This window comes from Leucopleurus acutus (genome assembly GCF_964270905.1).
Source record: "Leucopleurus acutus genome assembly, chromosome: 18".
In the NCBI taxonomy this organism is placed as follows: domain Eukaryota; kingdom Metazoa; phylum Chordata; class Mammalia; order Artiodactyla; family Delphinidae; genus Leucopleurus; species Leucopleurus acutus.
In genome coordinates, this window is record NC_139160.1 from 32,659,629 (window position 1) to 32,675,751 (window position 16,123).

The 16,123-nt window shown below is 36.6% G+C and overlaps 1 protein-coding gene across 4 annotated transcripts in view; it reads right to left on the reverse strand.

The window, feature by feature from the left end:
- The window catches only part of DIAPH3 (diaphanous related formin 3), a gene marked incomplete at both ends in the record, with an annotated part of 563,043 nt that overhangs the window by 353,698 nt on the left and 193,222 nt on the right, over positions 1-16,123 (reverse strand). For all 4 annotated transcript variants that reach the window (XM_082859704.1, XM_082859703.1, XM_082859702.1 and 1 more), the window contains 2 exons: positions 11,886-11,950; positions 14,690-14,808. In XM_082859704.1, coding sequence (XP_082715830.1) covers positions 11,886-11,950; positions 14,690-14,808 — 184 coding nt within the window. The remainder of the gene's footprint in view (positions 1-11,885; positions 11,951-14,689; positions 14,809-16,123) is intronic.

Below are 16,123 nucleotides of genomic sequence, written 5' to 3' on the forward strand. Positions count from 1 at the left end.
GTCACCATCCTGTATTCAAACACCTTCACCTCGCCATCATCATGACTAAAAACCTCTACTAGCAGAGGTGAATTCAAATAGAGTATTGTCTCATAATCAAGAACAAGTATTTGACTGCCTTTTAAAAATAAAAAATAAAAAATAATAATAATCATTTAAGAAAATACAAATATTTCACAAATGTAGCCTTGAGAGAGTTAGGGTTGGGCTCAGGGTTAGGATTAGGGACTCCATACACTGATGGCTTCCAAGTCCCTACCACCAGCTCAGCTTCACATCTACACTCCAAACTGTAAACCAGTCTATAAATATATTTCCAACCTAATGAACATTTTTCAAGACTAAGAAAGCATTCCAGTATTTTCAAAGCCAATATTATCATCTTCTCTACAAACTTCGATTTTTGAATACTGCTGTTCCATCTAAAAGATAGCACACATATCATGACTCCTTTGCTCTTAAACCTTCAGTGGCTTCATTATAAAAGCCACACTCATTAACCTAATATCTAAGTATCCCCTGATATCTGGTCCCATACCATCATTTTCCTGTATTCAATAAATATCTAATAGCATGACTATTATGTGTTTCTCAGAGTAGCAGGAACTAGGGGTACAGAGTTTAAGAGAGTATGATCACTGTGTTTAGTAAGCACAGTGTCTGGTGGCAAAGTCAAAGCAAACTAACCACCCAAAATCTATGAAAATTACCAGCAATAAAGAGAGAAAGACTGGAGGCATGTGCAATCTCAGGTTTAAAGAACTTGAGTCATTAGCTGAGAAGTGTAGCTTGCATTTCAAATAGAGTGACTAGCACAGGGTGTACATGAATGACAAGCCATCCCCTGTAAGGGGCACAAAAGGAGGTATGAGAACAAACTGCACAGGATGAAGCTGGAGGTAGACAGGAGTGAAACTGTTGAAAGGAATTTCACAATAAACCAAGAAGCTTTTTTCTTTTTTGTAAAACCTAAAAACTGTAGAGAGCTATTTGAGTATTTATCATAAGAAAACAACATAATCAAATTTGCACTTTGGAAAACCCAACCAGCAGCAGTGTGGACAATGGACTGAAAGATAAATACTAGAGGCATAGAAATGAGTGTAGAGCTACTGAAGTTATCCAAGCAAGAACCGAAGCCTTTCCTAAATGAAGGTAGAAAATAGGGTAACGGAAAGAAAAGAAAAAAATATGTATTTTATATATATATATATATATATATATATATATATATATATATATAAACACAATCCAAAATATTAGTGTCTGACTGAACAAAGGAAATGAGTGAGGGGAATATATCTAAGATCACGACATTGTTCTGTTGCTTTGCAAGCCAGCAACAAAGTACTATAATTTGAGGGAATGACATACTTACGGGCAAAAACGATGAATTTGGTTTTGAAGGTATTAAGCTTCAGATACTTATGGGAAATTCAAAATAAATTTATATATGCCTCCACGACTTCCTTGGTGACGGAGTGGTTAAGAATCCGCCTGCGAATGCAGGGGCATGGGTTCAAGCCCTGGTCCAGGAAGATCCCACATGCCACAGAGCAACTAAGCCCGTGTGCCACAACTACTGAGCCTGCACAATAGAGCTTGCATGCCACAACTACTGAGCCCACGTGCCACAACTACTGAAGTCCACGTGCCTAGAGCCTGTGCTCCGCGACAAGAGAAGCCACTGCAATGAGAAGGCTGTGCACTGCAACGAAGAGCAGCCCCCACTCTCCGCAACCAGAGAAAGCCCGCACACAGCAACAAAGACCCAATGCATCCAAAAATAAAAATAAATTTATTAAAAAGAAAAAATTTATATATGCCTCCTCCTCGGCCATCTCACCTTGTTGCCTCACACTAATACATCAGGGCTCACATTAGCTCTTACTTCCTTGGGTAAGTCTTCCCTGGCCACACAAGATCTATAGGCTTACAAACCACATAGGGTTTTCCTACCACAACAATTATCACACTGTAATACAAAATTATCAAAATGTAGTATCACACACCTCAATAATACCCACCAACCTGGAAGCTCACTAATAGTGAGAACCTTTTCTATTTTATTCATCACCTTTCCAAAGCTTTATACTTATAATTAAACTCAATAAATATTCGTTGAGTGAAGTCATGAGACTGTTTCTGTCACACCTTCCTTTATATGTTGTATAACCATGTCAATATCATATATACCTTTAGGTCCTCAATCTCCCAGCCTCAAAAATCTTTGAGAGGTCATTTTCTCTACTCTCCTTTATACAACTGCTCAGCCAATGTTTACTGCTACTTAGCAAGAAATAAAAAACTAAATTCTTAGGAGATTAAGAATGAAGAAGTCTTTTTCACAATATCAATATGTACACTATCCTATCTTATAGGCCTTACAATAAGATGCAAAAGGAAAAAGAATTATTTATAGGAATAAAAATAAAACTATAAAAACAACCAGTCATAATTAGTACACTCAAAGAAAACTTATTAAAATTAACTTGACCATAAAGAGAGTATCTGTATTACTTACCAAAGAGATAAATTTCTACATCTTCCCCTATAAAACGATCAGACGAAATATAAAGTGTGCTTTAGCATTTTTATATCTATAGTCAAATCACAGTAGCCTTGGGGATAAAATGAATCTCCATTAAAGACATACTTTATAAAAACTGATATGATAGACTTCTTCTCCAAAAGAGTTAGCAGAGCAGTATTATGCTTACAAAATTACATGCAAAAATGTCAAGAAACACAGTTAAGGTTGAAGCTCTGCTTAATTTCATTCCCTAGGGTAAATGTATTAGTGCATCTGTACAAGAAGGTGGATAACTCAATACACTCTATGTACTTTCTGACATTTCTGGTCTTCATTTTTCAAATTTATGCACTAAAATAAAGAATGTGTCTAGCAACCATGATAGCTTCCTGCCTAAAGCAAAGTATTTACATGTGTCCTTATAAACCTATCAGAAAAAAATTCTTGCTGACACATACAAAATGATGTGGCAATAGAAATCTTCTATGGAGCAAAAAATATTTTCTGAATATACCTAACACATATAACTGCTGACTAAAAGGAGACAACTAACCTTGAACAAGTTCTTTCTTCTATTTACATGAAAAGCATACAATTTTAAAACAATGTCTTAAGAAAGATATCAAGTTTAACACCAGTCATATATGAATACTGTATACATAAAAATGATTATAAAAGCAAATGTAGGGGAGATCTTCAAGATGGCAGAGGAGTAAGACTTGGAGATCACCTTCCTCCCCACAAATACATCAGAAATACATCTACATGTGGAACAACTTCTAGAAAACACCTACTGAATGCTGTCAGAAGACCTCAGACATCCCAAAGGCAAGAAACTCCCCAGGTACCTGGGTAGGGCAAAAGAAAAAACAGAGACAAAAGAATAGGGACAGTACCTGCACCTCTGGGAGGGAGGTGTGAAGGAGGAAAAGTTCTCACACACTGCGAAGCCCCTTCACTGGTGGAGACGGGGAGTGGCGGGGGGAAAGCTTCGGAGCCACGGAGGAGAGTGCAGCAACAGGGATGCAGAGGGCAAAGTGGAGAGACTCCCACACAGAGGATCGGTACCGACCAGCACTCACCAGCCCGAAAGGCTTGTCTGCTCATACTCCCGCACAGAGGATCGGTACCGACCAGCACTCACCAGCCCGAAAGGCTTGTCTGCTCATCCACCGGGGCAGGTGGGGGCTGGGAGCTGAGGCTCAGGCTTCGGAGCTCAGATCCCAGGGAGAGGACGGGCTGGCTGCGTGAACACAGCCTGAAGGGGGCTAGGGGGCCACAGTGAGCCAGGAGGGAGTCCAGGAAAAGGTCTGGACCTGCCTAAGAGGCAAGACATTGTTTCTCGGTGCATGAGGAGAGGGGATTCAGAGCACCACCTAAACGAGCTCCAGAGATAGGCACAAGCCACGGCTATCAGCACGAACACCAGAGACAAGCATGAAACGCTAAGGCTGCTGCTGCAGCCACCAAGAAGCCTGTGTGCACGCACAGGTCACTATCCACACCTCCCCTCCCGGGAGTCTGTGCAGCCCACCACTGCCAGGGTCCCATGATCCAGGGACAACTTCCCCAGGAGAACACACGGCTCGCCTCAAGCTGTTGCAACATCCCCAGCCCTCTGCAGCTGCAGGCTCTGCCCGCATTCCGTACCCCTCCCTCCTCCCGGCCTGAGTGAGCGAGAGCCCACGAATCAGCTGCTACTTTAACCTTTCCTGTCTGAGCGAAGAACTGACGCCAGAGGGTGACCTACACGCAGAGGCGGAGCTAATCCAAAACTGAACCCCAGGAGCTGTGCAAACAACGAACAGAAAGGGAAATTTCTCCCAGCAGCCTCAGGAGCAGCAGATTATATCTTCACAATCAACTTGATGTAGGCTGCATCTGTGGAATACCTGAATAGACAACGAGTCATCCCAAAATTGAGGCAGTGAACTTTGGGAGCAAATGTAGACTTGGGGTTTGCTTTCTGCAGCTAATTTGTTCCTGGTTTTACGTTTATCTTAGTTTAGTATTTAGAGTTTATTATCATTGGTAGATTTGTTTATTAATTTGGTTTCACTCTTCCTCCTTTTTTTTCTTTTTCTAATATATAGATATATATTTTTTTTTCGTTTTTCTCTTATTTTTAGTGTGTATATGTATGCTTCTTTGTGGGATTTTGTCTGTATAGCTTTGCTTTTACCATTTCTACTAGAGTTCTGTCTGTCCATTTTTTTTTTTTTAAGTATAGCTTTTAGCGCTTGTTATCATTGGTGGATTTGTTTTTTGGTTTGGTTACTCTCTTCTTTCTTTCTTCTTTCTATTACTTTATAACTTTTTTTATTTTTAATCATTTTTTTAAATTATTTGATTTGATTTGATTTGATTTTTCTCTATTTTTCTCCCTTTGATTCTGAGCCGTGTGGATGACAGGGTCTTGGTGCTCCAGCCAGGTGTCAGGCCTGCGCCTCTAAAATGGGAAAGCCGAGTTCAGGACATCGGTCCACCAGAGAACTCCCGTCTCCATGTAATATCAAACAGCGAAAGCTCTCCTGGAGATCTCCATCTGAACGTTAAAACCCAGGTCCAGTCAACAACCAGCAAGCTACAGTAGTGGACACCCTATGCCAAACAACTAGCAAGACAGGAACACAACCCCACTCATTAGCAGAGAAGCTGCCTAAAATCATAATAAGGTCACAGACACCCCAAAACACACCACCAGAGGCAGTCCTGCAAGACAGAAAGACAAGATCCAGCCTCATCCACCAGAAAACAGGCAGTAGTCCCCTCCACCAGGAAGCCTACACAACCCACTGAAACAACCTTAGCCACTGGGGGCAGGAACCAAAAACAACGGGAACTACGAACCTGCAGCCTGCGAAAAGGAGACCCCAAACACAGTAAATTAAGCAAAATAAGAAGACAGAGAAACACACAGCAGATGAAGGAGCAAGGTAAAAATCCATCAGGCCATACAAATGAAGAGGAAATAGGCACTCTACCTGAAAAAGAATTCAGAGTAATGACAGTAAAGATAATCCAAAATCTTGGAAACAGAATGGAGAAAATACAAGAAATGTTTAACAAGGACCAAGAAGAACTAAAGAGCAAACAAACAACGATGAACAACTCAATAAATGAAATTAAAAATTCTCTAGAAGGAAGCAATAGCAGAATAACTGAGGCAGAAGAATGCAGAAGTGACCTGGAATACGAAATAGTGGAAATAACTACTGAAGAACAGAAAGAAGAAAAAAGAATGAAGAGAATTGAGGACAACCTCAGAGACCTCTGGGACAACATTAAATGGACCAATGTTCGAATTATACGGGTCCAAGAAGAAGAAAAGAAAAAGAAAGGGTCTGAGAAAATATTTGAAGAGATTATAGTTGAAAATTTCACTAATAGGGGAAAGGAAATAGTCCAGGAAGCACAGAGAGTCCCATACAGGATAAATCCAAGGAGAAACATGCCAAGACACATACTAAACTATCAACTATTAAATACAAAGAACAAATATTAAAAGCAGCAAGGGAAAAACAACAAATAACACACAAGGGAATGCCCATAAGGTTAATAGCTGATCTCTCAGCAGAAACTCTGCAAGCCAGAAGGGAGTGGCAGGACACATTTAAAGTGATGAAAGGGAAAAACCTAAAACCAAGATTACTCTACCCAGCAAAGATCTGAATCAGATTCGATGCAGAAATTAAAACCTTTATAGATAAGCAAAGGCTAAGAGAATTCAGCACCACCAAACCAGCTTCACAACAAATGCTAAAGGAACTTCTCTAGGCAGGAAACACAAGAGAAGGAAAAGACCTACAATAACAAACCCAATTCAATTAATAAAATGGTAATAGGAACATGCATATTGATAATTACCTTAAATGTAAATGGATTAAATGCTCCAACGAAAACACAGACTGGCTGAATGGATACAAAACAAGACCCGTATAGATGCTGTCTAAAAGAGACCCACTTCAGACCTAGGGACACATAAAGACTGAAAGTGAGGGGATGGAAAAGATACTCCATGCAAATGGAAATCAAAAGAAAGCTGGAGTACCAATTTTCATATCAGACAAACGGACTTTAAAATAAAGACTATTATAAAAGACAAAGAAGGACATTACATAATGATTAAGGGATCAATCCAAGAAGAAGATATAACAATTGTAAATATTTATGCACCCAACATGAGAGCACCTCAATACATAAGGAAAATGCTAACAGCCATAAAAGGAGAAATGGACAGTAACACACTCATAGTAGGGAAGTTGAAAATTTCCCCACTTTCACCAATGGATAGATCATCCAAAATGAAACTAAATAATGAAACGCAAGCTTTATATGATACATTAAACAAGATGGACTTAATTGATATTTATAGGACATTCCATCCAAAAACAACACAATGCACATTCTTCTCAAGTGCTCATGGAACATTTTCCAGGATAGATCATACCCTGGGTCACAAATCAAGCCTTGGTAAATTTAAGAAAATTGAAACCGCATCAAACATCTTTTCCGATCACAACGCTATGAGACTACATATCAATTACAGGAAAAAATCTGTAAAAATACAAACACATGGAGGCTAAACAATACACTCCTTAATAATAAACAAGAGATCACTGAAGAAATCAGAAAGGAAATCAAAAATACCTAGAAACAAAGGAAAATGAAAACACGCCAACCCAACACCTGTGGGATGCAGCAAAAGCAGTTCTGAGAGGAAACTTTATAGCAATACAATTCTACCTCAAGAAACAAGAACTATCTCAATTAAACAACCTAAACTTACCCCTAAAGCAATTAGAGAAAGAAGAACAAAAAACCCTCAAAGTTAGCAGAAGGAAAGAAATCATAAGGATCAGATCAGAAATAAACGAAAAAGAAATGAAAGAAACAATAGAAAAGATCAATAAAACTAAAAGCTGGTTCCTTAAGAAGATAAACAAAATTGATAAACCATTAGCCAGACTCATCAAGAAAAAAAGGGATAAGACTCAAGTCAATAGAATTAGAAAGAAAAAAGGAGAAGTAACAACTCACAATGCAGAAATACAAAGGATCATGAGAGATTACTACAAGCAGCTATATGCCGATAAAATGGACAACCTGGAAGAAATGGACAAATTCTTAGAAAAGTACAACCTTCCGAGACTGAACCAGGAAGAAATAGAAAATATAAACACACCAGTCACAAGCACTGAAATTGAGACTGTGATAAAAAATCCTCCAACAAACAAAAGCCCACAACCAGAGGGCTTCACAGGTGAATTCTATCAAGCATTTAGAGAGCTAACACCTATCCTTCTAAAACTCCTCCAAAATATAGCAGAGGGAGGAACACTCCCAAACTCATTCTACTAGGCCACCATCACCCTGACACCAAAACCAGACAAAGATGTCACAAAGAAAGAAAACTACAGGCCAGTATCACTGATGAACATAGATGTAAAAATCCTCAACAAAATACTAGCAAACAGAATTCAACAGGATGTTAAAAGGATCATACACCATGATCAAGTGGCGTTTATCCCAGGAATGCAAGAATTCTTCAATATACACAAATCAATCAATGTGATAAACCATATTAACAAACTGAAGGAGGAAAACCATATGATCATCACAACAGATACAGACAAAGCTTTTGACAAAATTCAACACCGATTTATGATAAAAACTCTCCGGAAAGTAGGCACAGAGGGAACCTACCTCAACATAATAAACACCATATATGACAAACCCACCGCAAGTAGCATACTCAATTGTGAAAAACTGAAAGTATTTCCACTAAGATCAGGAACGAGACAAGGATGTTTACTCTCGCCACTCTTATTTAACATAGTTTTGGAAGTCCTAGCCACAGCAAGCAGAGAAGAAAAATAAATAAAAGGAATACGAATTGGAAAAGAAGAAGTAAAACTGTCACTGTTTCAGATGACATGATACTATACATAGAGAATCCTAAAGATGCCACCAGAAAACTACTAGAACTAATCAATGAATTTGGTAAGGTTGCAGGATACAAAATTAATGTACAAAATCTCTGGCATTCCTATACACCTACAACGAAAAATCAGTTAGTGAAATTAAGGAAACAATCCCATTTACCACTGCAACAAAAAGAATAAAATACCTAGGAATAAACCTACCTAAGGAGACAAAAGACCTCTATGCAGAAAACTATAAGACACTGATGAAAGAAATTAAAGATGATACAAACAAATGGAGAGATATACTATGTTCTTGGATTGGAAGAAGCAACATTGTCAAAATGATGATACTACCAACAAAAAATTTCACAATTTATATGGAAACACAAAAGTCCCCGAATAGCCAAAGCAATCTTGAGAAAGAAAAACGGAGCTGGAGGAATCAGGCTTCCTGACTTCAGACTATACTCAAAGCTACAGTAATCAAGACAGTATGGTATTGGCAGAAAAACAGAAATATAGATCAATGCAACAGGATAGAAAGCCCAGACATAAACTCCCGTACATATGGTCACCTTATTTTTGATAAAGGAGGCAAGAATATACAATGGAGAAAAGACAGCCTCTTCAATAAGTGGTGCTGGGAAAACTGGACAGCTACATGTAAAAGAATGAAATTAGAACACTCCCTAACACCATACACAAAAATAAACTCAAAATTGATTCAAGACCTAAATGTAAGGCCAAACACTATAAAACTCTTAGAGGAAAACATAGGCAGAACACTCTATGACAGAAATCACAGCAAGATCCTTTTTGATGCACCTCCTACAGAAATGGAAATACAAACAAAAATAAACAAATGGGACCTAATGCAACTTAAAAGCTTTTGCACAGCAAAGGAAACCATAAACAAGACAAAAAGACAACCCTCAGAATGGGAGAAAATATTTGCAAATGAAGCAACTGGCAAAGGATAAATTTCCAAAATATACAAACAGCTCATGGAGCTCAATATCAAAAAAATGAACCACCCAATCCAAAAATGGTCAGAAGACCTAAATAGACATTTCTCCAAAAAAGATATATAGATTGCCAACAAACACGTGAAAGAATGCTCAACATCACTAATCATTAGAGAAATGCAAATCAGAACTACAGTGAGGTATCACCTCACACTGGTCAGAATGGCCATCATCAGAAAATCTACAAACAATAAATGCTGGAGGTGGTGTGGAGAAAAGGGAACTCTGTTGCACTGTTGGTGGAAATGTAAATTGATACAGCCACTATGGAGAACAGTATGGAGATTCCTAAAACACTAAAAATAGAACTACCATGTGACCCAGCAATCCCACTCCTGGGCATATACCCTGAGAAAACCATAATTCAAAAAGAGTCATGTACCAGAGTGTTCACTGCAGCTCTATTTACAATAGCCAGGACATGGAAGCAACCTAAGTGTCCATCGACAGATGAATGGATAAAGAAGATGTGGCACATATACACGGTGGAATATTACTCATCCATAAAAAGAAACGAAATTGAGTTATTTGTAGTGAGGTGGATGAACCTATATTCTGTCATACAGAGTGAAGTCAGAAAGAGAAAAACAAATACCATATGCTAACACATATATATGGAATCTAAAAAAAAATAATAATGGTCATGAAGAACCTAGGGGCAAGATGGGAATAAAGACACAGACTTACTAGAGAATGGACTTGAGGACATGGGGAGGGGGAAGGGTAAGCTGGGATGAAGTGAAAGATTGGCATGGACTTACATATACTACCAAATGTAAAATAGATAGCTAGTGGGAAGCAGCCGCATAGCACAGGGAGATCAGCTCGGTGCTTTGTGACCACCTAGAGGGGTGGGATAGGGAGGGTGGGAGGGAGACACAAGAGGCAGGAGATATGGGGATATATGTATATGTATAGCTGATTCACTTTGTTATAAAGCAGAAACTAACACACCATTGTAAAGCAATTATACTCCATAAAGATGTTTTTAAAAAAAGGAAATTTAAACTATCTGGGATGCATTCAAATCAAACACTTGAAAGTTTGCTACTACTTTCCCACGATGAATTGAAGTATTTACTGAGCTTGGAATACAGAGTCAGTGGGGTGAAAGGTCACCATACAACACAAACATTTATCAACTGGAACACTTATGACACTTAATTTAAAGGATCTAATAATTTGTTTCCCCCTGTAAACTAAGTTGCTTCGCAGCAATGGTGATATATCCACAGCTGTAATCCAAGCCTACAGCCAAAGGCCTGGGAGATAATATCCTCTCACTAAGTATTTGATGAAACTTAGGACTTCTTGGACAGGATACTTACAAAGTTCTTCATAAGTTACAAATAACTTATGAAAGTGTCTACCATTTGCAAGTTATGTTTTATCTTAAAAGTCTATAAAAAATGTACAATTCTCTCAAGATTCATTTAGGGCCTGACACATCAAAAATGTAGACTCTCTGGAATAGTGCCTAACTCAGTGTAAATGTTCCTTTTGTATGTGTTCATTGAGGTGGTGGTAGCAGTAATTACCATGATTCTTTGAATGTGAGGAACCAGCCCTAAGAATTCAAATCAGAATGACTACTTAAAATGTAAAGAATCCAACAACAACAAAAAATAATAAAATTTAAAAGTAAAATTTTAAAAACAGAAAAAGTCCAATAGATACCCATTAAGTAGAGATAAAAGCACAAAACAGTACCTTAAAGAAAAGTGGGGAATGGCTAGATGGTCAGCAGTACTATTGGCCAGAAACAAATGAAACTGCTGACATTCAATATTTTTTATCTATGAAAATGATAAGTTTATGTGGTTCCTCTTAGTCTAATGAAGTAACTTTAATCAAAACAGAAAGCAAGTTAAACTTTTTCTCTTAAAATTTTTAGACATAATTTCAATCTTAAGGGCCTGAATTTATATGATGTCTTGAGAAATACTCCAATCTTAAAATACTGACTCTATACATTGTCAATCATTTATTCATTCAACTCATTCAAAGAATATGTTTTAGTTCTCAGTCCAGGAATTGTTCTAGGTGCCAGGATAGTGAATAAAGCAAACACAAATCCCTCATAAAGTTTATTCCAGAGGGAGAAATAAACAAGACATTCACATATACACACACAGATACCTAAATTGTGCAACATATCAGATGGTGATAAATACAACAGTAGAAAAACAAGAAAAGAAGCACAGGGAGGGTCAGAGTTGGGAGTGGGGAGTTTAAATGTTTAAATATAATGGTCCAGGAAGTCCTCCTCAGAGAATGGGATTTGTGCAAATACCTGAAGGAGGTAAAGAAGGAAGTGAGAAGAAGGCACAGAGTCCATGAGGCAGAAGCAGAGCTGCAGGAGCCCCCATATAGTTTTGCAAAGTTAGTCAAATTACTTACTTTCTTGTTAAGTTCTGATGCTTTCTCTTCAAACTCTTCTAGTTTCACCTGATACATGCAAACATCTAAAATTGCAATGACAAAATTTTTATTAAATTCATTGTTACTTTAAAAGTTTAAAAAGAAAAAAAACAGAAAAATTAGAAATAGTGTCAGTAATAAAATCAACAAAATGGTGAAACATATAATGTTGGAATGGAGGATTTTCTAAGCATGATACCAAGGTCACAAAATATAAGGAGAAAGATAAACCAAATTACAATTCTAACCTTGTATTAGGCAAAAGGAGGAGGGAGTTCAACTGTAACATACAATACTAAAAGGTTGCTATCCTCAATTCATAAATATTTTGAAAAAAGAGAAGAGGATAGTCAATACCAACTAGGAAAATGTGCAATAGTAATGAGCAGAAAATTAGGAATAAAAAAATTAAAAATTGCTAAATCATAAGAACAGATACTTGATTTTCCCTAGTAATATGAAAATATAAAAAGTTTTAATGAGAAATAAGCAAAGATTAAATGATCCCTAATATCAAGTATTGGAGATAGCACAGGGAACTCTACTCTCCTAAAAACAGTGGAAGTATAATTAAGGAACTTTGCTGATGAGAAACGATGCAATATGTACTAAAACTTAAAATTAATATTTTCTTTCACCCAGTAATGTATTTCTAGGACTTCGCCTTTAAGCAAGAATATTCATTAAAATATTATGTTAGCAAAAAACTGCAAATAACTTAAATGTCCACCAATAATAGATTGACTAATAAGCTCTGATATGTATCCACATGATGGGATACTTGGCAGGAGAAGTAATTCATATTATGAATGAATTCATTATGGATGTCTCATGAATGTACTGTATCCCTTCTTTCTTTTTCTAATGAAAGTAATAATGAACACGGTTTAAGAAAATATACCACAGAACAAGTTAGAAGAAGCAGAAGTCAACCAAATCATTGCATCCAAAACTCAGTCCCACTTCCTAAATGCTTCCTCTTACAGCTCTGGTGGTTAGCTTCCTAACTCAAAATAAAGTGTGTACACCATTACTTTCTGATTTAACTATTTAGGACATTATAGATAATTTCCTACTATGAAATAAGAAAACACTGTTTCCCAACTAATCCCAATTTTTGATAATTTTACTTTCATTTGGCTGGCTCTGTAACACTAAATTAATACTTAATCCTCTGATTCCTGTTGCACAGACAGCATCTCTTGAATCCCTCTTTTAATATATGGAGTTATCTGTGCCCTATACTTTCCAATATCTGTCTCCCCTACTGTCCTCTCTCACCTAAGCGTGTAAATACAGGGACACTCTCTTCTGTACTTAAGTCTTCTGCATTGTGTCTATAAGTTTATTCTAAACATTTACAATAAATAAACACAATGGACTTATTATAACTATGTTAACATGTTTCACTTATATAGCCAAGAAGTATTCAAAGATTATATAGTATTTCCTTCTCAAGAATTCAATGTCAAAACCTCTCACCTACTCAAGAAAAAATATTCTTAATGTCCAGGTAGAAAAAGTTTTCTCTTCAGACACTATTCAGAATCATTCCACATTTTAGTTTGCTACATATTTAGAGCATATTTTTCTTCATTTCTATGTCCCTCCCACCCCCAAGAACTCCTAATTTCTTCTCGCCTGCAGAGAGAAACAAGTATTCACTTTATCACTCTCACTAGTATTATCTACTCCTTTCTCATTCTATACATTCCACACTTCTTCCTGAACTCAAATATTATATGAAGAAAAAACAACTTCATGCAAATAATAGATATTCCTTTTTAATGCTAAACCAAGATTTGACATATGGTAACTTCTTAAACATTAGTTACAATGTGGAATCGGGTATGATGTCAATGACCATTTTGTACTGTTACTTTTAAATCATTTAGACACATCAAGCCCTGGTCATTTGGGAAAGAGTGGTTTGCAGAGTCATGCAGATCCTCCAAATGGTGACACATCTCATCATACAATATCAAAATAAACAGATAGGGTAATACCACCACTGATCTCATCAGAAAAAAATTTAGGACTGCAAAGCTGCCAAGATGATGGTAGCAAGTACAAGTTTTCCAAAACTCAAATATTTACTTGAATATTCCAATTTTATCATTGGTAACATATTCTATCATTTTCATTGAAGTTACAGACACATTTTATTTCATTTTTAGGAAAGTGTGTGCCAAACACTCACATCTGAGTAGCCACAATTTGTATGACGATCCTTTTTTCAAAGTTAAAAAAAAAAAGCACGCATTTCAGCTGGCAGCTCAGACGATTACACAAGTATTTCCAATTGGACTCTGGTTTGCAGCACAAGTGATTCACACACACAATATATTGAATATTGAATATATTCACACAGAATATTGAAATGATGTGTGTGCAAAGGTAGATATTTAATAAAATTAACTTTTTTTAGTTCTTTATCAAGGACATTCTTAAATAAAAAATGGCACTTTTTTTGTTTCATTTCTTTTGCTTTACTGAGAATAAAGAATCCCATGGCTACTAATACTGTTTGGTGCCACTGCCTTGATTCACAACAAAGTACCAGCAGTTTTCCCAATATTGCTCTGAAAATACCAATAGAGTAAAAATGCCAAATAACTGTCTCAGTATTGTTATGAAAATAGTTTTGACTATTAGGACCTCCTGAAAAGGTATCCAGGACCCTCTGGAGTCTACAGCCCACACTGTGAGAAACAACACTCTAGCACTAACCCATGGGTAAGGGACATAAGGTATTTTCATTTAAATAACAGAGAAACACTCACCAACAAACTGACTTAAATCTAAGTCTAGTCTTTTTCGATATGTGAAGTCTGGATCCATCCCATCTCTATGCAGTACAATCTGGGATACACACTCATCAATTAATTTGAAGTACTGTTGCCTAGAACCAAGAAAAAGAATAAATGTACACTCTATTAGTGTAACTTTACATCAAAACATTTCAGTAGCTTGATTTCTACTTCAATAATATACAACTGTATAGTTTCAACAGTTGACATATAGATTTAACATGTGAGTGAGAGTAAATACAACTGCCACTTTCCTTCTAATGATTTTAACACATTACATTTTTTTATGATCTTTTAGCTATAAATACAGTGTGCTTTAAAGATCATTTTCTTGCAAAAGTCAGAATCTTGACTTAATTAGTAGGCAGTAAGAAATAGAATATTAAAATGAAGTGATATGTACTTAAAAGCAGTCCTCAGCAGAGATCATCAACCTATCACTGTACCATACTGAAAGAGCTACCATTAATTCATTTTATTAATACAAACCAAAAGATATATTTTCTAAAAAATTATCTGGAAGGTTCTTAAAAACATACAGTTCACTGTTTTTAGAATGTTTGTGATACTGTGAATTATAAACAATATCAGCTGAATGTTCCTTACTCAAAAGAAAGCTAGAAAACTTCAGTATAACAAATTTTGTCCAAAATTTAAATTTAATTAAAATCCCCAAATAGGCTTCATGTGTTAGTACAATTAAGTTCAATCCACCTGTGTTAGTAATAAGCTAAAATACATCCCTTAAAACTCAAGCCAACAAACGTGAAAGAAATATCCAGAAGATTTTACAAACAAAACCAAACTACAGTGATAGAGAGAGTGATAGAGAGGGTGGGTAATATTCTAATGAATACAGTCCTCGATCCGAACCACCACCTAGGACTATTTCTTCTCAATGACTTTTTGCACAGTTTTCCTCTCCAACCCCTTCTCACCACGTATGTGACGATGCCTCCAGCTACTTGAGACTTCCTTCCCTGTATACTATGACCTACTGCCCTGGACCTATTTACCTGGTACCTAATAAACCATCCATTATGTTGAATAAAATTCACTACAGCTTAACATTAGCAAATAAGGCAATGTTCATTAATTGTCATAGAGTAAAAATATTCAAGACATAGTGTTCTTGGATACAAATTAAAGCAAGAAGGTATTATCAATGCTTTCCTCAATTTTCTCAACTTCTTTCAATGAAATAATCTCCCATTCCCTAATATTTTAGCTATAATAACCACATTTACACTTGAGGTACATAAATTGCACACACGTTTCTAGCTATCACATTTAAAAACTGAGATGACGCACTCTGTCCCTTTTTTACTCTTATTTAATGTTATCTTGATGTTGTTTTAATAAAAACATGGCTTAAATTAACACCAGCTATTGTGTATAATGTTTTTA